Here is a 22,121-nt window from a genome sequence, read left to right on the forward strand (position 1 = left end):
TGGTAAGTATAAGCACAGCATTTGTTCAGATACACGTAAACATAATACTGAGCATATATATCTTCATTTCGCTATAATTTTAGACTGCAGGGGAAAATGTCTTTTTTTTTAATTCGTCAATATTTTCAGAGTTTAACACGTAGGCTTTCGCGACCGATATCATCCACGATACAGGTTTTCAGATCGTAAATGTTATGGATTTGCTTTCCAATACACCGGTTAGTGCTGTACTAGTAACAAATTGGCCATGTTCTGTTTACGTGACAAACCTTACTAATTGGCTGTGTCGGGTGGTGGCGGGTTTAACGACACATTTATAGTTACGCGATCTAACCCCAAAAAAAACTGTATTGTGGATATTTTCACAAACGTCAACGTGCATTTGTGCATTGGCATTCCATCAAAACGTCGTAAAAAAAAATAAAAGCGACAAACATTACAAAATATGGGGGGGCAGACTTAGGCCGACTGATGCAAACACCCCACCCCATCCTCTTGTTTGTGGTTTCCGTCGGTGTCTCGAACGCTCCGAAACACGCTTTGGGCAAGGCAGGTTGCATCCATCTCAACGAGGGGCACAGATTCCGTGCGCTGCCAGGCCAGTGCCCGCGCTCACAGCAAGCTCGACATTCCGTGTCATTTTAATAAAATCTACGCTACCGGTACCGTCAAAACCGTACCGTGAACATGAACCACGGGTTAATCACACAACAGTGTTCTTTCACACACGCGTGTTTGAAACTGCCAGCTCACTTTAAGTACTAAATTTCAGCAGACTCTAAGTCATGTTTACTTTACTTATATTCTGACATACACACATGTGCGTGCGTGCGTGTGTCTATATATATGTGGGGAGCGATAGTGTAGCGGTAGTGGCGTAGTTAGAATGCTGCGCTACGCACTCGGTGACCCAAGTTCGATTCCCGCTCACAGCCAACAGCAGTGATGATTATCTGAACCGGGTCTGGGCCTCCTCTAAGTCAACTCAGCCTCATATGAGTACCTGGAGTGGTGTGAAAAACATCGCCACTAGGGAGACAAAGGCGGCCGTGCGTGGTGTTGGCCACCCACCCCCTCGTGTGCCGTGCCGGCCTTCAAAGGTGCTCGCTAACAGCACTTGCCCCAACAGTATGTTAAGGCTATATGGGCGATCTTTGTCTCTTTATATGTATGCATTCTCCCTAAAAAGTATTTACGTAGATACGTACACTGCAGAATTCATGTTACAGTAAAGATATCCACATTTCTAGATATTTTCGTTAATTCCTCAAAATTTACAACGACAATTTCACTTCCAATAAACGTTTTCATCTCTGCTTCAGTTCGCGTGGTTTAAAAAACAAAAAAAAGCTCCTTTCCTGCTCAAAACTATCCGAGTGCGGGGCTCAAATTGCATTTGTGGTCCTCAGGCCGTGGTGGAAATCCCGCGTCCCTTCGACGAGGGAATACCGATCGATAAGCGGGATTTAAACTCGCAAAAGTACGATGGCAATCGTGACACTCGAACCGATGCTCTGCCCGCTGCACGACACAAATGGCTGCTTGAAAACATGCGCCCCTTGTTAGCTTCCACCAGCGTGTTAACTATTCCCAGGGAAGTGACTTGTAGCAGGCGCTGAACTTGTTCCTTGGTGGTGCAGACATTGGCAAGGGTGGACAAACAGCAGGTGGAACGTGTCAGTAAATGAGCCAGCAACGCCGGTGCAGCTATTTAAATTATCCCAAGTCAAGGCTCTTGATTTAATTTGCTTTCCTTGTTTGCCAGAAAACGCATTGCAAGTTGCAATGACACCGAGAAAGAAAAACACCAATTAGCCAACGGACCCCTCTTTTGGAATTCTGTCAAGGCAGCAGTCAGAAACAAGTAAATAAATAAATACTTTTAAAATGTTTATGGACACCCAGGGCAGAAATCTGCCAACTTCCCACAGTGCCACGGAGGTCATCCGCTGCTCAGCGGTCTCGGAGGAGTCTCAGAGTGATAGTGTTTCAAGCAGTAGGAGAGCAGAGGGTAAAGGGGACCTCTCTTCACCAGCAGAGGTGTTTCCACTTCTGTTCAATACATCGGGCTCCGACCCCCCCACGGGTCAATTCGTTTAGCGTTCGCCCAAATGTGTCAGCGCGAGCTTGCCGGTCGTCGATTAGCGCAGCGCTGTTGGCCAAATGCAGCTGTTCGTTGAGGATTAATTGCACGGAGGTTAGCACTGCACTGCACCGTTTAACACGGAGGCTTTCGCGACCGATATTTTTCATAATAAAGGTTTTTGGGTTAGATCGCATAAATATAAATGTGTCGCATCCCCTCCACCACCCGACGCAGCCAGTAAGGTTTGTCACGTAAACAACGCATCAATTAGTTTACTACTTTCAGCCCACCGGTGTGTTGGAGAGTACATCCACAACATTGCGCTGTGAACTCAGCTGCCCAACTTCAACTCCCGTCGATGACGAACGCAAGTGCCGAGTGATATCCGGGGCGCTCTTTGGGCCTCCCCCAGCCCGCCGTTGCCAACCCGCACCGACCAGCGTGTTGAAGTAAGGTCAAACAGCAAGAGAGAGTCAGTCAGTCATAATAGGAAGAGGAGGGGAGGTCTTGTGCTTTGGACTTGAACAGGGGGCAGAGAGTTGACAGCAGGGACGGCTGGGGAGGAAGGGCAGTGCCAGACTATGGGGGCAGCCGAAAAGAGAATGAGGTGCCGCCGTGGCGAGATGTTAATTCCCTCGCCTGGAATGGAGGAGCTCGTGCGTTCGATCCTGACCCTGACGCCTGCTGTATATTTGGAGTTTGCATGTTCTCCCTGTGGTTGCGTGGACTTTTTTTCCGGGTCCTCCGGTTTTTCCCCTCCACATTTAGAAACACGCGTTTAGAGTATTTGTTTGCACGTGATAAGTCAATTTGGTGAGTTATCATTTGTTTGCCAGGCCACTTCTGAAAAATAATCTAATAGCTCAGTGGGCTTCACCTGGTAAAATTAAAAGTTTAGTTTTAGTAAAATTTATTTCACTGATTTGCTTACCTTTTCGTATATTTTGCACTTCTATCGCATTTTTGTATTGTTTATTGTTGTTGTAACTTTCTGACCCACGCCTACTGGACATCGGTGACAAAGAGCTTTGTCGCTCATCGGATTCCTCCAGTGTGAATGTCTGTACGTACGTTGAACTTCTTTCGCACCGTACGCAGCCAACGGCGCCAATCGGAGGTGCGAAATAACGATTCCGACTCTGACACTGATCTCTGTCATCTCACAAGACCAATGACGGCGCATATGCACGCGTACAACTCGGCGTGCGCGTGTGCGTGCGTGTTGCGTGAAGCGGCGTGAAGCGGCACGAGAGGCCACGTGCAAACGCGAAGGGGCCAGACCCAAAGCGCACGCACCGGCGATGTCCACGAACGCTCGCTCCCAGAACTCGTCCACGGAGTAGCACTCAGCCGACTTCACGTTCACCGACAGCACGATGTCGTCCTCCACATACTTGAGGATGAGGTTGCTCACCAGGATGTTCACGTTGTTCACCACGCGGCGGATGAGGCTCTGGACGTACCCTGTTACGCACGCGCAGGTTTTAAAGAGTTGGGCACAGATCAGCAACAGTAATCGTGAGCGGTCGGATGTCACCATTTCAACGGCATCGGTAAATTCATATACTTCATGAACGTTACAGGCAACATGTTTATGGGGTTTTGGTATTACTATTTTTAAAGCTAAATTTGGAGGCCGTTCAATAAACTGTAGAGAAAGAAAATTGTTCTAATTGCACAATTAGAATTTATCGTCACACACCCACATCTCCACCCACACTCTAAAACTCAACCGGCGCAAATCTCATTTTGGATCTCAATTAATCCTGCGGCTTTCGTGGAATGCAGAATCCCATGGCGCACACAACTTTGGGACCACAAGTTCTATTCTAAAACAGACAGAACAGTCGATATTCTGAATGAAACTTTAAAAATAGTCACCACAACTCGGCAGTGCAGCATATGCAGTGCAGTAGGGTCTGATATGCATCAACGCATGGATCAATTTAACAAAACTAAATCTTACGCCTCAGATACACGCATTGAATAGTGTGCGTGCACGTGTGAATCTATGTGTATTTATTTAGAAATTTTAAACGTGGTTGTAGAATTAGTTAATGAGACCCAGGTAGCCACCAAATGTACGAGCAACACACTACAATATGTAAAAAACAAATTAATTAATCAAATTATGAATTTCAAAGATAGTAAATCATTACACCCCTAACAATCAGATCACGAGCCACAAGAGGCAATGCATTGCACCACATTGTTACAAAAAATCGACTCTTTTTGAAACACAATCTTATCTTGACTCTGATACGTGACGATTCGTAGAACTGTGTGGGGGGGGAGGTGGGAGAGCAATTGTTACAGGCCTAGAATGCAAAACATTTGCATCATGTGGACCGCATTCTGTCTCGGGAGATCTGCATCATTATGAGACACTCAAGAAAGTTAGATGCACCCTAAACGTGTGCTCTGTGTCAATACAGTTATACAAAAAATGGTAATAATCAGAGCACCTCACTGGATTATAAGACGCATCCCACAACTTTTTATTTTAAAATACAAGGGGGGGGGGAGGGGGTAAAGCACGTCTTATAATCCTGTGAATACGATAATAAACAAAGCTACATTCACTGCAGCAGTGTAGGCTTAGTAAGACTTATACCGAGGCTCGCTGCTGACAGCACAGCACAGTAGCTCCCAACGTACACTCCACAAGCTACCGATCTCAACGCGGTGACGGGCACATACAACAAATGGATTGTGAAATAAATAATGATCAAGACGCGCAGACAACAATGACGCATTCCTTTGGAGAGGTGTGCCAGAGAAACTCCAGGTGAAGTGTGTGTGAGGTTTAAGGAAGCATCGCTGCTAGCTTACAGGGTTGCCACCTGCCCTGGTTTTCTTTTTGTAAAAAAAATCTTCACTTTGAGGTGGGGGGGGAGGCGGGGAGAGCGGTCCTGGAAAAAATTCGTCGTTGCGCACAATATAACGTGCAACTCGCGACAATGAATTTCTCCAACGCGGCTCTCCCGTGCATTGTCGGGATGTCCTTCTTCGTACAATACGTTCTAGTTTTCTTTTTGTACCCGGAGAGGTGAACGAACCCGACTGGTGTAACGCACACCCATTAGCACGACGCTGGCATTAGCCCCGAGGTGAAGGTCTCTCTCTCTCACTGGCATCGCGCCATTACCGCACTCCGCATCACCGGCAGGGGGGGGCACCTAATACCACCGACGGCCTCTAAATAAGTGCAGGGGGCGACAACCTCTGCTCCCGTGAGCCCCCCCCACACACCACCCACCGCCTCCCCTACGCCTCTACAGCAGCCGCCGTGCCACTTAACGGCTTTGCCGCGTATTGTTCGCCCGGCGTTCCAGCCAGCTCTTTCGGGGGGGGAGGAAGCGTCACCTTTGCTGACCGGGATTCGCGTGGACTACAACGGGGGCCGCGGCGGAGGCCTAATCCCGCCACGCTGTTGGCGTGCGCAAAAAAAATGGGGATGAGATCAATGTCCCCCACTGCTCCCCACTGCCCCCCACTGCCCCGCCGCCTACGCTCCCTTCCTGCCTCTACCCCCCCCCCCCAGCGGATAATCTGCGTACCACTGAAAAGAGGGGGGGGGGGGGTCCTCGGGTAATGGAATGGTGCTTTAGGCGAGCGATCGTTCCACCACACTGCACCACTGTCAGTCTACAGGAGCGTGCGCACGTAAACCTGGGCAAGAGCAATAATAAAGCTGCTGGTAATCTGAGGCTTTGGCTCAACCTTTACGGTGGATTTGTGTGAATAAACTGACGTGCGCACACAAACTGCCATCCCGGTTCAGGGCTGCTGAATATTTGACAATGGCGATATTTTTAGACAGCTGAAGCCGACTGCATTGTGCGAGCTGGACTGCCCACCGTCCCCGGCCAACGCGCGGTAGCTGAACCGTGCGTGCTCGGCGTTAGGAAAGCGCACGGAAGACGGCACGTAAGACGGCAAAAAGCATCGCTCACGGGAAAAGAAAAAAAAATCGCGCACCAATGACCCACTTTAAACCGGTCGGTGGCCGTAAAAAAGAATGCCAGCCTGCTCGCCCGAGCGTGCCATCGTTGTTTGAATTTTTGTTTTAAAAAAATGCGTTGTTGCATTGTGGGGAACCACTCCCCCACCCAAAAACTCTGGAAATACCCTTTAATACTAGAACGTGACAAACAAAAGTGTTGACAATGACCTTCATCGCTAACCGAGCCCTAGCGGTGGGTGGGGGGGAAGCATTTGGGGCGAATAACGCAATTCTATCAGACGAAAGATGTCACAACAACAGCCTAGTCCATGACGCAACGAGCAGATGGCTGCCCGGGGGCTGCCACCACCTCCCGCTGCCGCTGTGGCAGCCGCCGCCGCCACGGCCACAGCAATGTTTAACCTGGCCCCTGGGTGGTCCTCTCCACCGGGCCCCTCACCACGGTCCCATAGAGGGGATTAAAATGTAGAAAGAAAGAAAAAAAAAACTGTCAGAAATAATACTCCTCTGGGTTTAAGAAGTGCACGCTCACCCCGGCTACACATAGCTCATCGCAAGCCTCCATTCATATGGGAGCAGTCGATGACGTCTGCAGAATGTGCGGTCTCTCGAGTTAAGACAAACATTAACTTTTTTTTTACTCTTCTGTCTTATAAAAGTCTCCCCCGCTTACAGGCACGCAACGCCACGGGGAGATGAAAGTGTTATTATCTAATTTAGCGCCGTGCGTCGTGCATGACAGCATGGGTTCGGTGGTGCAAGGTGTTAGGTTAGCTTGCAACTTTTAATGCTCCAAAAACGTGTTTATTGTCACTTGCGGCACTGCAGATCCCCTACAATTGGTCGCTCGATTTCTAAATGAATACAAATAATGATATCTTCAAGTTGCTGGAAGAAAGAACGCAGGCCTGAACTCATGACAGAGCTCATTATCCATCATCATCAAGAGCCATGATTTATCCACTGCCAGACGAGGGCCTCCCCACATGTGGCAAGAACTCATGCAACGTCAATCCACCCTGCTCCTATATGAGCCAATCTCACCGTGCAGACGGAGCGAAATGTGATAAGCAAGTATGAAGGCGGTGCAATCTTTCCTATTGAGACAATGCCGCATGTTGCTCTCATTATCAAGTGTCATTTTTGTTAATTTTCCATCCTCCTCTTGTTCATTTTGATAGTGGGCCTCCTTCTTTGATCACCGGAGATGCCTCTTACGGCGCTGCCTCCTATTGCGCTAGTTTCGTTATAGCGCTCTTTGTCCTCGAGGAAAACCAGAGGTCGCAAACGGGTTTTGATTCCTTACCCGTACCCGGCCGCACCAGGGTCGCAAATGGGTACCCGTTCCCTACCCGTACCCGTACCCTACCCGAAATGAGTGACAAACGGTTACTCACCAGTGACTCACGGCCTACCCGTACCCGGCCGCACCAGGGTCGCAAACGGCTACCCGTACCCGTACCCGGCCGGGTACGGGTAGCCGGGTATCGGGTAGGGTACGGGTATCGGGTACCCGGTTGCGACCTCTGAGGAAAACTCGTGCGCGGATCAGCCCATATATGGAAGAATGCAGGCGTTGCCCGTAGGGGCGTGTCTTTGCCCATATTAGGTCTTGTGGATCGTGAATCGAGGTGTCTATTGTATCGATTCTGCTCATAGTCAGCCCGACAGCCACATTTGAGTATCGACTCATTGGCAATCCATGGATCGGATAATCCAAATGTTTACAGCAGACGGCGGTTAGTCTGAAGCAAACTCCGACCGAACGCACTTGTGAGTACACAACTTATTGCATTTTTTATGTTATTATAACAAAAAGCTATAATTTGTATTGATAACATGCTTTATTACATTTATCATGTGTACAGTGTCATTATTAAGGCAATCACCGATACCCCAATGAAGCCCTCATATATCGCTCACAAGTAAAAAAAAAAAAGCATTCCGGGAACGCATCTCCATTGAAACAATGTTATAGTGACCTCCTATTGTGCCGTTTCGTATTGCGCTCCGCTTACCAAGAACGCATCCTGAACACTATAAGAGGTATGCCTGCATAAATATTGTACTGTGTTTTGCAGTTATGTCCCTCCAAAAATTATATATCTATCGTACACGGAGCCTGTTTTACGTGATAAATGAGTAAAACCAGAAGTCATAATAAAGACTTGAAATTATGAGACATTTGCTTCTTATAGAGCTTTCCATTTATGCAGTTGTGTTGTTTCAAAATGTATCGTAACTTAATTTCAGATATTTCAACAAATGCCCACTCAAAGCACACTAGACCTTCACCGTTTTCTCACGTTTATTTATTCATCCACTCAAATCACAGTGGATTAGCGTGACGTATTTCACAAATTGGCCTGTTCATGAAGTTGACGGACTCAAGAAATGCCACCTCGGAGATGTTATTACTCCTGATTTGATTTTAATGTCAGAAGGAAAACAAGCGTAATCCATTCTGCCACACCAGGGTGCCGAGATTCATGAACTTTGAGAACTTGCAAGGTGGGTCTGCTCAGCTCACACATCCACATGATTTACACAACTTTTACCCTCGTAAAAATAATCTACGATTGAACAGTACAACAAAACTACAATTCTGACCGCCACGATTCTCTGAACACCATTGAAAAAAGACGAAATAAAAAATTCAGAAGATTACTTCGACAGCCTGCTCAATTTTTTTCCGTTTTAAAACGATCGTAAGCGCGCACACACAAACACGATCAAACAAAGAGGGCAGTGTGACTGCCAAGGAGAACCCATATATCCAAATGGCCGAGCGAAAAAAAAAACGCGAAACGCATCGAGTCAGCTCCTCCGGGCCCTCTCCGAAAACTCTGAAAATTTTCAGAGTAAACATGACCTGCTGCCAGGAGGAAGCCCAGCTGCTAGCGTTCGCCCGGGGCCGCGAGTCAATCACCGATCGCGCGGCCTCTTGCCCCGGGGCCACCGCTCAAACGCGCTCTTCCAAGCCCCCACCTCCCCCACCACCGGCAAAGCCTCCCAGCTCAAACCCTTCATACCGACTTTCTCACACACAATGAATCGCGCCGAATCAACGGCTCTAGAGCCGGCGCTAAAAATAAACGAAAGTAATCATTTTTTTCCCTTTCTGTCGATGTTAATTTCGTACGTCCGTGCTGCCAAATGGCTCGTCCTTCAATGAATTGAAATCGATGTGATTTTTTTTTCCGCAAAGGTCAGCTTCTCTTGACGTGATTTCGGGTTGCACCCCTGCATCGTTCGGTGTGAAGTTCAAAGTTCGACTCCACTTGCTGAGAGCTTCTATAGCTTCCAGGGGGACTTGAGACGTCCAGCACAGGAGATATTATGTATCACACCGAACAACACACGCTACAACTGAGAAACACATCGGAGAGGTGTACGACTGTAATTTGAAAACGAATTTCTTTAGAAATGCTTTTTGTGTTCAGTTTGTTGTCCTTCCCCGGAATCGCCGATAAGCACGGTTGGCTACGTAGAGTGTGAAAGAACTTCAACATACAACCGATAAAACCTACGCGGAAGAAAACTTCAGTCGTTCAATGCTCTAATTCACTTGGCTATGTTGTGAAAACATATAATTTTAAAGTAAATTCTTGAGCGCCTCTCGCGGTATCTCAACGGGTGTGTGAATTTCTCAATACCCCAGTGTGATATCAGGGTTTGTATAAAACAGAGTAAAATGTAAGTTCTGCAACTTACTACTTGTATCAAGTTGCACTAAAAACTGCGAGCGGGTTGGCTGTGTGCACGTGAAGACTACGCCAACCAAGATTGCATTTCATAACTATAGTTGCTTAGCAATACCCACAAAAATAATTCCATTTAGTATGATTTAAGCAACCGCAGCGCATTACTAATAGATTATATTTTAACTGACAACTCGGTCGGGTTGCAGTTGATTTTCTTTGACAGCTTTTAGAACACAATGTTTCATTCAGTAAACACCTCGACACTGTAATTCAATGTGATTACACGGTACGGGTGGAACGCACACGTGGCCTTAGTGGTTAGCGCACACCACGATATTAACCCAGCCCACTTGAGTTTGATTCCCATTCCCAGTCACGGCTAACCATCAGTGGCGAGTGACATGTGGGCCATTCCTCGACCCCCTCAATTTCCCACCAGCCTGCACCGCCTGACCAGCGTGGTCAAGTATGGTGCAACAAAGCCATGGGGAGGGGGCCTTTAATCAATGGTAGTTTTACAAAAGACTATAAAACAATAAGCGTTATTAATATTATTATATGGTAGGGTTATAAATCTACATCTTAGCTCTACACGCTGAAATCAATACACACGCAAAACCGGAATCGTGTTGGACGGAGCGATCTCAATATGATGATTTCACGACACATTTGCCAAAAAAAACGACAATTTCCGCCCAAGTTCACCGTAGAGGTCTCTTCCACGACACCCATTGCGCAATGAACATCGGGGGGGGCACGTTTCGGTTAAAAACAAATGAACGCATAACGTGTCGCGAAACCCACCACCACCCCCCCCCCCTTCCAATGCACAACGAAAGACACTACGTCACCCGCGCGCACTTCAGAAACGCGTCACAGGCTAAGCAAAGCGTGTGACAAGTTAATTTTCACTGGAAGCAGATGCTCGCACTATCCCACCATGGCAATGCAAACAACCAGCAGGCGCTAGGAAAACAAGCCACGGGGCCGGGCCAGGCCTGGCCGGTGGGACTCCGTGCGGTCCAAGTGAAGGGTCAGCGCCTCGGGGACGAATTGTGAAAGCGAACCTTCATCGCCCACACCGCACCGTGAATCATTATGATCGTGGCTGCGTCCACAATTATTGAGCTTTTCGTGCCCCTCACAATCCCAGCAATGTCCGGGCGATCGAAATAAATGCGACCTGACACTGCTACGCGCGCCGATTGTGTTTTGCACAAAAACGTGGTGAATTAAAATTGCAATCCAGCATGCACGGTTTTAGCTGTGAACGTACACGTGGGGGTGGGGGGGGGGTGGCGGTGCAGCGGTTAGCACACCCAGATATGAAACCCATCCACCCGAGTTTGATTCCTGGCCATGGCGGAGAATCACGTCAAAGCCAGTCGTGGTCTGCACCTTCGATTAGCACGGTTGGCTACGTACGGCGCGAAAGAAGTTCATCACACACACATACGGTCCACCACCCCGCAGCTCACCTTACACCAACCCTCACTGACCAGTGTGGTCAAGTATGGTCAAACCACCCTCATGACCGGTAACACTGTGCGGACGGCATTTCATTAATCAGTCTATTGACAAAGGGATATACATACATGGCGCATAAGCACACACGATACACATGCCATGCGGTACCCGCACGCTTGAACAGAGCGCACGATATGCTACGTGCAGGGCACAGGGAGCACGGTCAAGAGGCGATCACGGGCCAATGACATCTATATCCCCACCACCACCCCCTTGCAATCACCTCTTTCCTTCAGCTAGCAGAAGCTAGCATGACAAAAATAGGTGCTCTAACATACGTGTGCATGTACGTAATTGTACAACACGTATGCTTGCAGCGCAACAGATGTTAAAATGAAAGATGACGTGTCAATGTCCAGCGCAAGTGTGCACACACTGAATATTAGATGCATTTAGGAAAACAAGGTTGTATTGTCGTACGAGAAATGCTACATCCAAAAAGACAGTAATACTGCATCCTAAAGAAGCAAACTACACCCTCAAACAGTGTACTGTACACTCATACAGTGTACTGTACCCTCAGACAGTGTACTGTACCCTCAGATAGTGTACTGTACCCTCAGACAGTGTACTGTACCCTCAGATAGTGTACAGTACCCTCAGACAGTGTACTGTACCCTCAGATAGTGTACTGTACCCTCAGACAGTGTACTGTACCTCAGACAGTGTACTGTACCCTCAAACAGTGTACTATACCCTCAGACAGTGCACTGTACCCTTACACAGTGTAGGGTACCCTTAGACAGTGTAGGGTACCCTCAGACAGTGTACTGTACCCTCAGACAGTGTACTGTACCCTCAGAGAGTGTGTACTGCACCCTCAGACAGTGTACTGTACCTCAGACAGTGTACTGTATCCTCAAACAGTGTACTATACCCTCAGACAGTGCACTGTACCCTTACACAGTGTAGGGTACCCTTAGACAGTGTAGGGTACCCTCAGACAGTGTACTGTACCCTCAGACAGTGTACTGTACCCTCAGACAGTGTGTACTGCACCCTCAGACAGTGTACTGTACCTCAGACAGTGTACTGTACCCTCAGACAGTGTACTATACCCTCAGACAGTGCACTGTACCCTTACACAGTGTAGGGTACCCTTAGACAGTGTAGGGTACCCTCAGACAGTGTACTGTACCCTCAGACAGTGTACTGTACCCTCAGACAGTGTGTACTGCACCCTCAGACAGTGTACTGTACCTCAGACAGTGTACTGTACCCTCAGACAGTGTACTATACCCTCAGACAGTGCACTGTACCCTTACACAGTGTAGGGTACCCTTAGACAGTGTAGGGTACCCTCAGACAGTGTACTGTACCCTCAGACAGTGTACTGTATACTGCCTCAGGGAGCCTTCGACGTTGGAGACGAAACGTCGCAAATGAAAAAGGAGCAGCACTCTCCACAACTATCTAGAAAGATCATTTTTTACAGAAACTAAAAGTTTTTTTCATAACTTATCTAAATACGTCAATCCACAACACACCATTGTGCAAATAACACCGAATGCATTTGCTGTGGGCATTCCATATCGGCTGGGAATTTGTGTCATATGCCCAGAATCCAGAACTCTGGGAGCTAAGCGTCGGTTGTGCGCTAAGCAAAATTTGCAGGACCCCCAAATCCCCTCTCGGGGGGTGTCTGCCAAGGCGTCCCAGGCTGTGGCGGAACAGAAAATATATTCATGAGCGCGTGTGCACGGTCCATTGAGTGTCGTCTCCTCGCAAGTGTCGATTTTCTCTTGGTGCTCCGATCACCTCCCACACGTCGCAGACATTGCAACGTAGGGCCCTGTTTCAGAAAGACTAATGGGTACTCGGCGGGGTTTTCCTCGACAGATAAGCGGCGTTGTTATTATTATTATCGGGGTGGAGCGCTGGCACGGTGGGTTAGCGTGTCGTGTAGGGGTCGGTAGCCTGTGGCTTCCGAGCCGCATGCGGCTCTTTAAGGAACAGCTTCGTGACGTAATTTATTGAGGACCACAGCCGTCCCCGTATTCGCGTGCACTTGTGGCTCATTAAATATAAAAAAAAATGACAAAATTTGAAAAAAATGGCTCTTCTTCTTCTTGTTATTTTGGTTGCCGACCCCCTGGCATAGCACCATGAACCGGGCCGCCCGAGTTTGCTGGCACGACCACCGTCATCTTCACCACCATCACCGCCATCATCATAACCAGGTGGCTACCGCTCTGCTGGAAGGAACCAAGCCGGCGAGGCGATCCCACCGAGCGTGGTGGAGATGTGCGAGGGGCGCACTGACCTGGCGGAAGATCGGCATCTGCAGCTGTCACCTGTTGCTGCTGCTGCCTCCTGGCTCGACTGGCAGAGCGCGATCCCTCGGTGCTCAGCGTGGCTCGACTCGAGTGCGAGCTGCTGCTCTCCTCTGCGTCCTGCGCACGCAACGGCAAAGTTGTGACACCGTCAGGCGAAAGTCGTGGCATAGCCGCGGCACAGTCGTAGGACGGTCGCGGGACAGTAACGGCGCTGACAAGGCAGTTACGGCGCTCTGACAACACACACTCTTAGATGCCACGTCCTCTAACCCCATCACTCGCTCTCAATCAGATTCCATCTCCTTGTCATAACAGGTGATTGTGATGATTTCCCGATGGCCAATGAAGGTGACCCATGAGCGATTCCGTTTGACGTGATTTAGCAATTCAATTACTTTGTCTGAGAGTTGTGAACTGCAGATACACCGCCTTCACATTTATATCTGGGGCAGTGGGAAGTTACACATTCCGTGCTTTGGTGTCCGCAGCCACAGTCGCACACAGGAGGGTCTTTTATTTTCTTCGGTGGTGTGGATCGGGTTAAGCGCTGCCCATTGTTTCCATGGAAGATGGCAGCCAGACAGCGCAGTGATATGCACCGATTGAAAAAGCTCTTCGTTAGATGTATGTATGTTGAACGTCTTTCGCACCGTACGTAGCCAACCGTGTTAATCGGAGGTGCAGGGAAAGGACAACAAACTAAACACAAAACGCAGTTAAAAAGAAATTAGTATTTCATCCGGATTAAAAAGTGCACAGCTCCAGTGGCTTCCTAATATCGGAAGGAAGCGCGTTCCAGACGGCCGCGGGAGTGGATCTGAAAGTGTGCGTTGCAGTGACTGTGTTTGTTCGATGGATAGCCCAAAAAGCCGCTGCTGCGAGTATGACCAGATTTTCAACACATGAGTATATTTTTTCATTCTTACATTTTATTTTCCACCATTACCATGCTCATTTTGATCACACCACCACTCGCTCTCAATCGGATTCCATCTCCCTCAACACCATCACTTGTTCTCAATCAGAATAAAAAACCCAACATGAAAATAATCAATTATAATGCAAATGATTTGACGCGTGCAACGTTGGCATGAGAATCAATTTTAATCGATGAATGGTGCAATGATGCATATATTTATTGATTAATATCAATTCTACTAGCTTAGACTACACGGATCAAATCGCGTTTGTGACAATCGATGTTTTTGATCGATATTCTGTACGTTGTAAGTGATCTCTCCGGTTACTTGAAGCCACTACATTCACCACGATGCCAAATCAAAAATCGATTCTTTAATTGAATCTCTAACCTTCACCGTGACAAATGAATACATCCCAAAAAGTGCAGTGTGAATTCTCACACCCGTAATAAATAGCAACCAGCCAAACACCGGGACTGAGCCAAGCGTATGTCATACATCACAAGCTCTCTTAACAATCCCACTGTTAACGGGTGTTTGAATGCATGTTATCATTGGAAGGCGTTTAAGCGCGGAGATGGAACCATGGAATCAAATCGTGTGCAGGTGCTCGGCAGATCGCTACATCCCGGGACCCTGAGATACGGCGACGGCTTGAGGAGCCCCTTCATCCAGCAGTGGACCGAGCACGGCGATTGAAGATCACGATCATTTCGAATTCCATGAGTGCAGCAAGCGACTAACGCAGCACCTGCGTAGAGTGCAATGCGGCAGGCGTCCTTCTCGAATCGTTCATTTTCGAGATTTAAATCGGATCGACGGCAAATTCGGCACGCGCGCCAGCACCAAAACTGACACCTGCGCAATTACATTTATATATTTTGCTATAATTAGGTTAAGGTTCCATTCCGTAACGCTGCGTTGCAGAAATGAATGATTTAACATACCATGGTCGGGGGGGGGGGGGGCGGCCAGGGAAGGGCTTTGACACAGCAGGGTAGGCGAGCAAAAAAAGTTTACTGCGCTAATTATAACGGCAACTCACCGGTGGCATCGTTCAGGCTTCCTCCTGTTAACGTGCACATTGTGAATATTAACTAATCTACAAAACCAAACTAAACTATTTATTTCGGAACAGGAAAGGGTCAATATGATGCCAGTAGCGTACATTCCATGATCCAAGTTTTCCTCTTGACGTAATACCATGCATGTACCTCTCCATGCTTTTCTGCACACGTTCAGCCGTTGTCCATTTGGGGGCAATATGCTGATGAATTCGAGTCTTACCTTCTACAATGAGGACATTATTAAGTCTTAAATTACATCTTATAAAATACTTTTCTTTCCAGACTTTCGTCAATCAACTTCTGCCTCCTCGTGCCATGTCAGTGACAGGGTTTGTTTGGCCATACTTTCACCACACTGCTGTATATATGTATGTTTAACTTCTTTTGCACCGTACTTAGCCAACCATTGTTAATTGTAAGCATGCATGTTGAACTTATTTTGCACCGTACGTAGCAAACCGTGCTAATCCGAGGTGCGGATAGTCATAATCGAAGGTGTACAACAGTGAATGCTGTAGCCCTACCCTAATAATACTAAGCTACTCGAAATTCGTTTCACAAAATATGCGTGGAACCGCACGACATCCCACGCTCACGCTAGCCGTGAACTGACGAGTGACCGGGCAAGCTTTGCACCGCATAACGTAATGCGAACAAGCGCAGCGCCCAACGATAACAGCGGGGCTTACGTGCCGGGAAGAACTTACTTGACTGGACCCAGCAGATGACATCTGAGACAACACATGTCGGATGACACGCATGAAAAACATTCGGAAGCGTGTTCGAAAATAAATAAATTAAGAGAAACAGTCAGACGTGTAGCCGGGCTGCAGAGCTTGCGAGCCTTGTTGACAGAGGGCAATTGGCTAATTCTGACGTGGTGAAACGGTACACGGAGGGCACTCGTTAAGTCGCAGGAAGAGGCCTCTGACGAGGGTTGAAGGTTATGCGACGAGGAGGAGGGTTTGTGCTCCGTTTTAGACTTATTCACAATTCTGGAAAAATTTGCCTAATGAAGCTGGTTGTTATTCATATTCTTAGGTTTTTTCGGTAAAGTCACGTAGGTAAAAAATTTAAATTAATAAAAGTTAAATAAAATAAAAATCACGACGTTTCGGAGGCAACACAAGCTTCCGTCTTCAGGTGGAACCGTCACAGCCACGACAGCTGTATCAAGTAAATACAGCTGTCGTGGCTGTGTTGCCTCCGAAACGTCGTGATTTTTATTTAATTTTACTTTTATTAATTTAAATTTTTTACCGACGTGACTTTACCGAAAAAACCTAAGAATATGAATCCTTGCAGTCACGAAAGCTTCAAATCTAAAAGCTGGTCGTTGTAATCACCAGCGGAACGTCGCAGTTACTCGAATGGGACATGTTGTGGGTTTACTCTCAAGAGCACACAACCGGTGTGCCGAAGCAGGAACTAACTGGCGCGTTTTGTTTACGTGACGAACCTTACTAATAGGCTGTGTCAGGTGGTGGTGGGTTCACGACGCGTTGATATTTACGCGATTTAACCCAAAAAAAAACCACGTAATTATATTCTGCCCTACTTCTTCTGTCGCCCACTGCTCAATGGCAGGTCAATGGGTCAAACTCCCTCCACATTAAGAATGGTTGTTCCCCTTTTTTATAGCAACAAACAGGTGTTGAGATGTTAGAACACCAAACTGAAACCTTTTACAAGGAATCATGTCTGCACTAACCACAATATTTGTAGTCAAAATGCAAACAAAAAACATACTCTGATAATATTTGCATTGTCCTTGAAACAGATTGGTCCACACCAGAGACAGCTTTCTTTTGAGCCTCGTCTTAAAACGGTGTTAGACCAGAGGACGCCAAAAGGCGTACACAGCACAAAGACAAAGCCACTATCAGAGTAATGAGGGCCCGCCGGTGAGCAGCTACATCATGGGACCTCCTTTGCCGGTACCAAAATATGAGACATGATTCCTTGTAAAAGGTTTCCGTTTGGTGTTCTAACATCTTAACACCTGTTTCGTTGCCAGAAAAAAGGGGAAAACCTATTCTCATATTTTGCTACTGGAAAAGGAGGTCCCATGACGTCCCTCCACATTGTCCGATCTTTGACATTCTTCTTCCTTTCACTCTATAGACTCCGTGCCTTCTTCAATTCGGCAAGCAACGTCTTTGTTGTTCTGTCGCTTGGCCTATTTTTCTCAACATCGTTCCTTCCAGAACTTCCTCCATCGAGCTTTCTCATCTGAGAATGGGCACCCCAATCCACATGGTTCGTCGCCTCTTCTAGATCAGCATTGCCATCACGATCGTCACCAGCACACACAGCGTCACCGCACGCAGCGTCACCGCACACAGCGTCACCACACAGCATCACCACACACCCCGATTCTGAGATAACGATGACGCTATGTAAAACTAAACATTATTATCAGAATAAACATCAGTATGGATTACAGAATAAATAATTTAGCAATTGGCATGATTAGGGTTGTGTTTAGGAGTGGGATGATTCACCAGCTATCACAGCCCACGCACCCCGTTGGAAAGTCAACTGATTGTTGAAATTCAGGGGCCACGACTCGATTTAAGAATCGATTACTTGCGCATTATTTTACCCGTTTAAGACGTATTGTTTGTCGTGCTGTTTTCGTTTTTGCTTTTATTTCTGCACAGTTTCGTTAACCCAAATATAGACATGCGCACATCAATTATTTACCATTTGCACAAACTTTAAAACTTCGATTGTTTAGATGTGCGATGTATCGCAAGCCTCACCAATCAGCATTAAGTCGTCGGATCAACGTATCGTTGGTTTGACACGTAGGCTTTTCGTGACCAATATTCTCCATAATAAAGGTGTTTTAGGTTAGATCGCGTAAATATACACTTCTTCACAATTCTGGATAATCTCCTGATGTAATCACCAGCGAAACGTCGTACTCGAATTGTAAATGTTGCGGGTTTTACTCTCCACTAGTAACTAATTGGCACATTTTGTTTACGTGACAAACCTTACTAATTGGCTGTGTCTGGTGGTGGCGGATTAAACGACACATTTATATTCATGTGACCTAACAAACAAAAAACACTTTGATCATGGATGAAGCATCGTTTTGTCTCCACGGCTATGTTGCAGGATTCCCTTGGACAACTTCTCTTTCGCATGCCTCGCTCCAAGTGTGTTGAGAATATTCCTACAGCTAGAAAACTGCATGTAACATGAAGCAGAGCACAGTCAATATTGTGACGTGCAGCTAAACGACGCATGGTGAAAACACTTTGAAAAATGTGAAGTATTCCCCAAAAAATAACATTCGTGTTTGCTCTTTTGTACAGTGATGGACAGGCGTTTATGAAACCACTGCCCCCCCCCACCTAACCTTCCCCCAAAGTCACCGCACAGACCTCACCTTCAGATGGAGACGTAATTTAAGCGATCCACGGTTCTAATGCAGAGCAATGCTCAAGTTTGTCGTAAAAAGTATCACCGCACTAAGTCAAATATAACAAAACGCCCTGCAAGACGTACACCGGGCTGTGGAAAGTATTAGAAGCCAGGCCCCTCAACGCGCTTAATAGACCCCAGTGGTGCCCGAGCATCGCACTCTTAAAAATGCTCCCTGACAAAAGCCAGATGTTACGGGCAAAGGGGCTCCGCGATTATTCTCACGCAGACAGCACGGTGGCCGCAAAGCGACACGCTAACAGCTTTTTTCGGCCCTCCGCGGCCAAAAACAAACGTTGCTGGAACGCGCCGTTCACACGTTCCCGACGTTTCCACGGCACTCTTGAGCCCATCAGGGGGGCCCCGCCCCGCCTTTGGATCTGCAGCACGCAAATTGGCGTTTGTGATTATTATTTTTTAAGCGATGCATCGCAAACGCGGGTGGAGCGATGGCGCAATTGGTGAGCGCGCGGCGCGCCATGGACCCTGGGATCTGCCACTCTCAATGAAGTGTGACGGAAGTCGGCGAGAGGAAATTAATCAATAAGCGCGCGAAATCGCGCTGGGATGTTGAGACACGCGATACAAATGTGGATGGAGCAGTGGCGTAGTGGTTATTGCAATGCCCTGTGAACCCAGCGTTTGATTTCCGAATCGGACTTGGACCCCTCCAAGTCCACCAGTATGCACTGACCCCATGACTAAAGGCGTCATTCAACATTGGAACGGAAAAAAAAGAGGTGTAAATTACAACTTAATTTCATAGGTAGAAATCCAATCACCGTACGTGCTCGCCAAAATTAAAGGAAATATTTAAACCTCTGCAATAATTGATAGGCAAGCAACGAATCAAGACCACCAACGATTCGATTGTAAATTGTATTGCATTCATGTGGGGGTAGAGAATCGATCATATAAGTAATTATAATCATTTGCGTTGTTTTCACCGAACCCTTTCTATTTTATTACCACAGGTTTTTTTGTGCTAAATTAGAATGAAAAAACATTTTATTGCCTTAAATCATACATAATTCTAACACTGTATAACAAACAAACAAAAATTGTCCCTGGGTAGTAAGTGTTATTTCCTAATTGCTTACGCCTCAAAATTACAGAAAATGCCTATCATTCCCCACAAACTTTACTTTTGTGACCAGAACAGTGATATCTTGAAATGTACCTATTTTCAATGAGAAAACGTGGTGTGCATTTGTGTCATTCCTTCACATAAAGTCCTGGTCACAAGAGCAAAGTTTGTGGGGAATAATAGCCATTTTCTATACTTTTCAGGATTAAGCAATTAAAAAATAACACTTACTACCCAGTGACAAAAATCGTGTTACATGGTGTAATCAATGATTACAAGCACAGTTCGATTGATGTATCGTGAACTAGAATCAATTGTAGTCAATCAATGCATCATTACATTCTTAGTAATTTCCCTTTCACGTCTCTATTATTTCTGAGCGGCATGTTGACTTTTTGTATTTTCGATGTGAACATTTTAAACATGACTTGAATGCAGGACGGAGTAATCTAAACACCTCCGTGTATTTTTAGAATAGTATATCTTTGAAACCTAAGTCAAACGTAAAAAAGGAGAAACTATTTCCAGGTAAAGCTACCTTTTTTATTTGGTCAATCCAAATTTTGTGCTTGTTCATCACAGGTTCACATTCATCAACAAAGAATGTTTATGTTCTCTGCAAAGGAACGGAGCGAAAATATCGCACGTTATACTTGCGTACGCATATTCAAGCGCGGGGCTTTTTTCACAGGCGGTATTAAAATACGCGGCTCATTTTCAAAAAACCCGCTTTGAAGTGCGGGCAGTGTGCTCCCGAAAAACCGCTGTGGAAATCTAATTTGCGGCACTGGAGTGAGCCGTGCGCCCCAGCGGAGAGGCTAATTTGTAAGACTCTCGGCCTCAAACGCGAAAACAAGCTTCATTAACGGACTCCAAATCAAGCGGGGTTTTGGGGTTCGCGCTCAGACACACGTACCCACAGGCTTCGATCGCGCAGGACAAATTAACGCGATACAAACAAGCACCTGCAAAACTCCAACCAGACATTTCCTTTCCGACAATTTTTTTTTGTTACATTTTTATTTTCTGGTGCTGACAATGTAGCGGAGTGGCGCCATCGTGTTTAACGCTAGAAACACGCAGGAAGTTTCCTCCCACCCCGCTGATTTCTAACGAGCCTCTTACTTTGTTCTCAAAAGGTGATTGAACATTGCGAACGAGATGACCCCGTATCTGAACAGAGTAACACAGAATGTCGTAGGTACGGGGATGGAGATTGACGGATCTGCAAGTCATACACAAACACACACACGTGAAAATGTCTATTCCACAAGAGGTCTGGGCATGCGGGGCCGCAAAGGAAAATTACTTACAAAAACAGAGCCACGAATGTAAAAACTCAGGTTCGTGTGTCACATGCACAGGATGCCATGCCTGCCCAACAGACCTTGACACCGCTGGTACCAGTCATCGGCAAGTCCACTCAGCTCCACAGCCTCCTGTACCACATCACTCCATCTCTTCTCTAGCCCGTGCTGCGCCCGTTTAGCCCCCTCGATCCGGCCGAACAAAAGCTGTTTAGGCATGCGGTGGCTGGACATGCGGGCTACATGACCCAGCCAACGCAGCCTTGCCTGCCGGAGGAGCTCACCGATGGGACTTTGTCCAGATCTTTCAAGGATATGTGAGCTCCTCACACAACCCAGCCTGGTTAAACCCAGGATGGATCGTAGGAAGGCCAGCCTAAATGTTTCTAACCGGCGAAGATGCTCCATTAGGGGTGTCCACGTTTCGCAAGCGTAGAGAAGAGAGGGAATTGACTGTGGCTGAGACGATCTGAAACTTCGTGCGGAGCGGCAGACGAGGTAGCTTCCACACAGCGTTACGCAACCGATGAAAAGATAATGCCGCTCAACTGATTCGGAGCGAGACCTCTGCTGTCAAACCGGAGCCGGTCATGAGCACACTGCCCAGGTATGGGAAACTCTCCACTCTCTCCACAACTGCCCTACCACCAATTGGGAGTTGTGGGGGTGGTGTGTGCGATGGTACAAAATACCCAGGCAGGTCCTTAGTTTTAGTAGACTGATGGTAAGTCCCCACCTCTTAGTG

At 47.1% G+C, this 22,121-nt stretch overlaps 1 protein-coding gene across 1 annotated transcript in view; it reads right to left on the bottom strand.

Moving 5' to 3' along the window:
* The window catches only part of LOC144931718 (intermembrane lipid transfer protein VPS13B-like), a 301,466-nt gene that overhangs the window by 265,045 nt on the left and 14,300 nt on the right, over positions 1–22,121 (bottom strand). The window contains 2 exon segments of the mRNA XM_078855932.1: positions 3,383–3,550; positions 13,548–13,677. Of these exon segments, the coding sequence (XP_078712058.1) occupies positions 3,383–3,550; positions 13,548–13,677 (298 nt within the window).

The sequence above is a fragment of the Lampetra fluviatilis genome, chromosome 4 (genome assembly GCF_964198595.1).
Source record: "Lampetra fluviatilis chromosome 4, kcLamFluv1.1, whole genome shotgun sequence".
NCBI lineage: Eukaryota > Metazoa > Chordata > Hyperoartia > Petromyzontiformes > Petromyzontidae > Lampetra > Lampetra fluviatilis.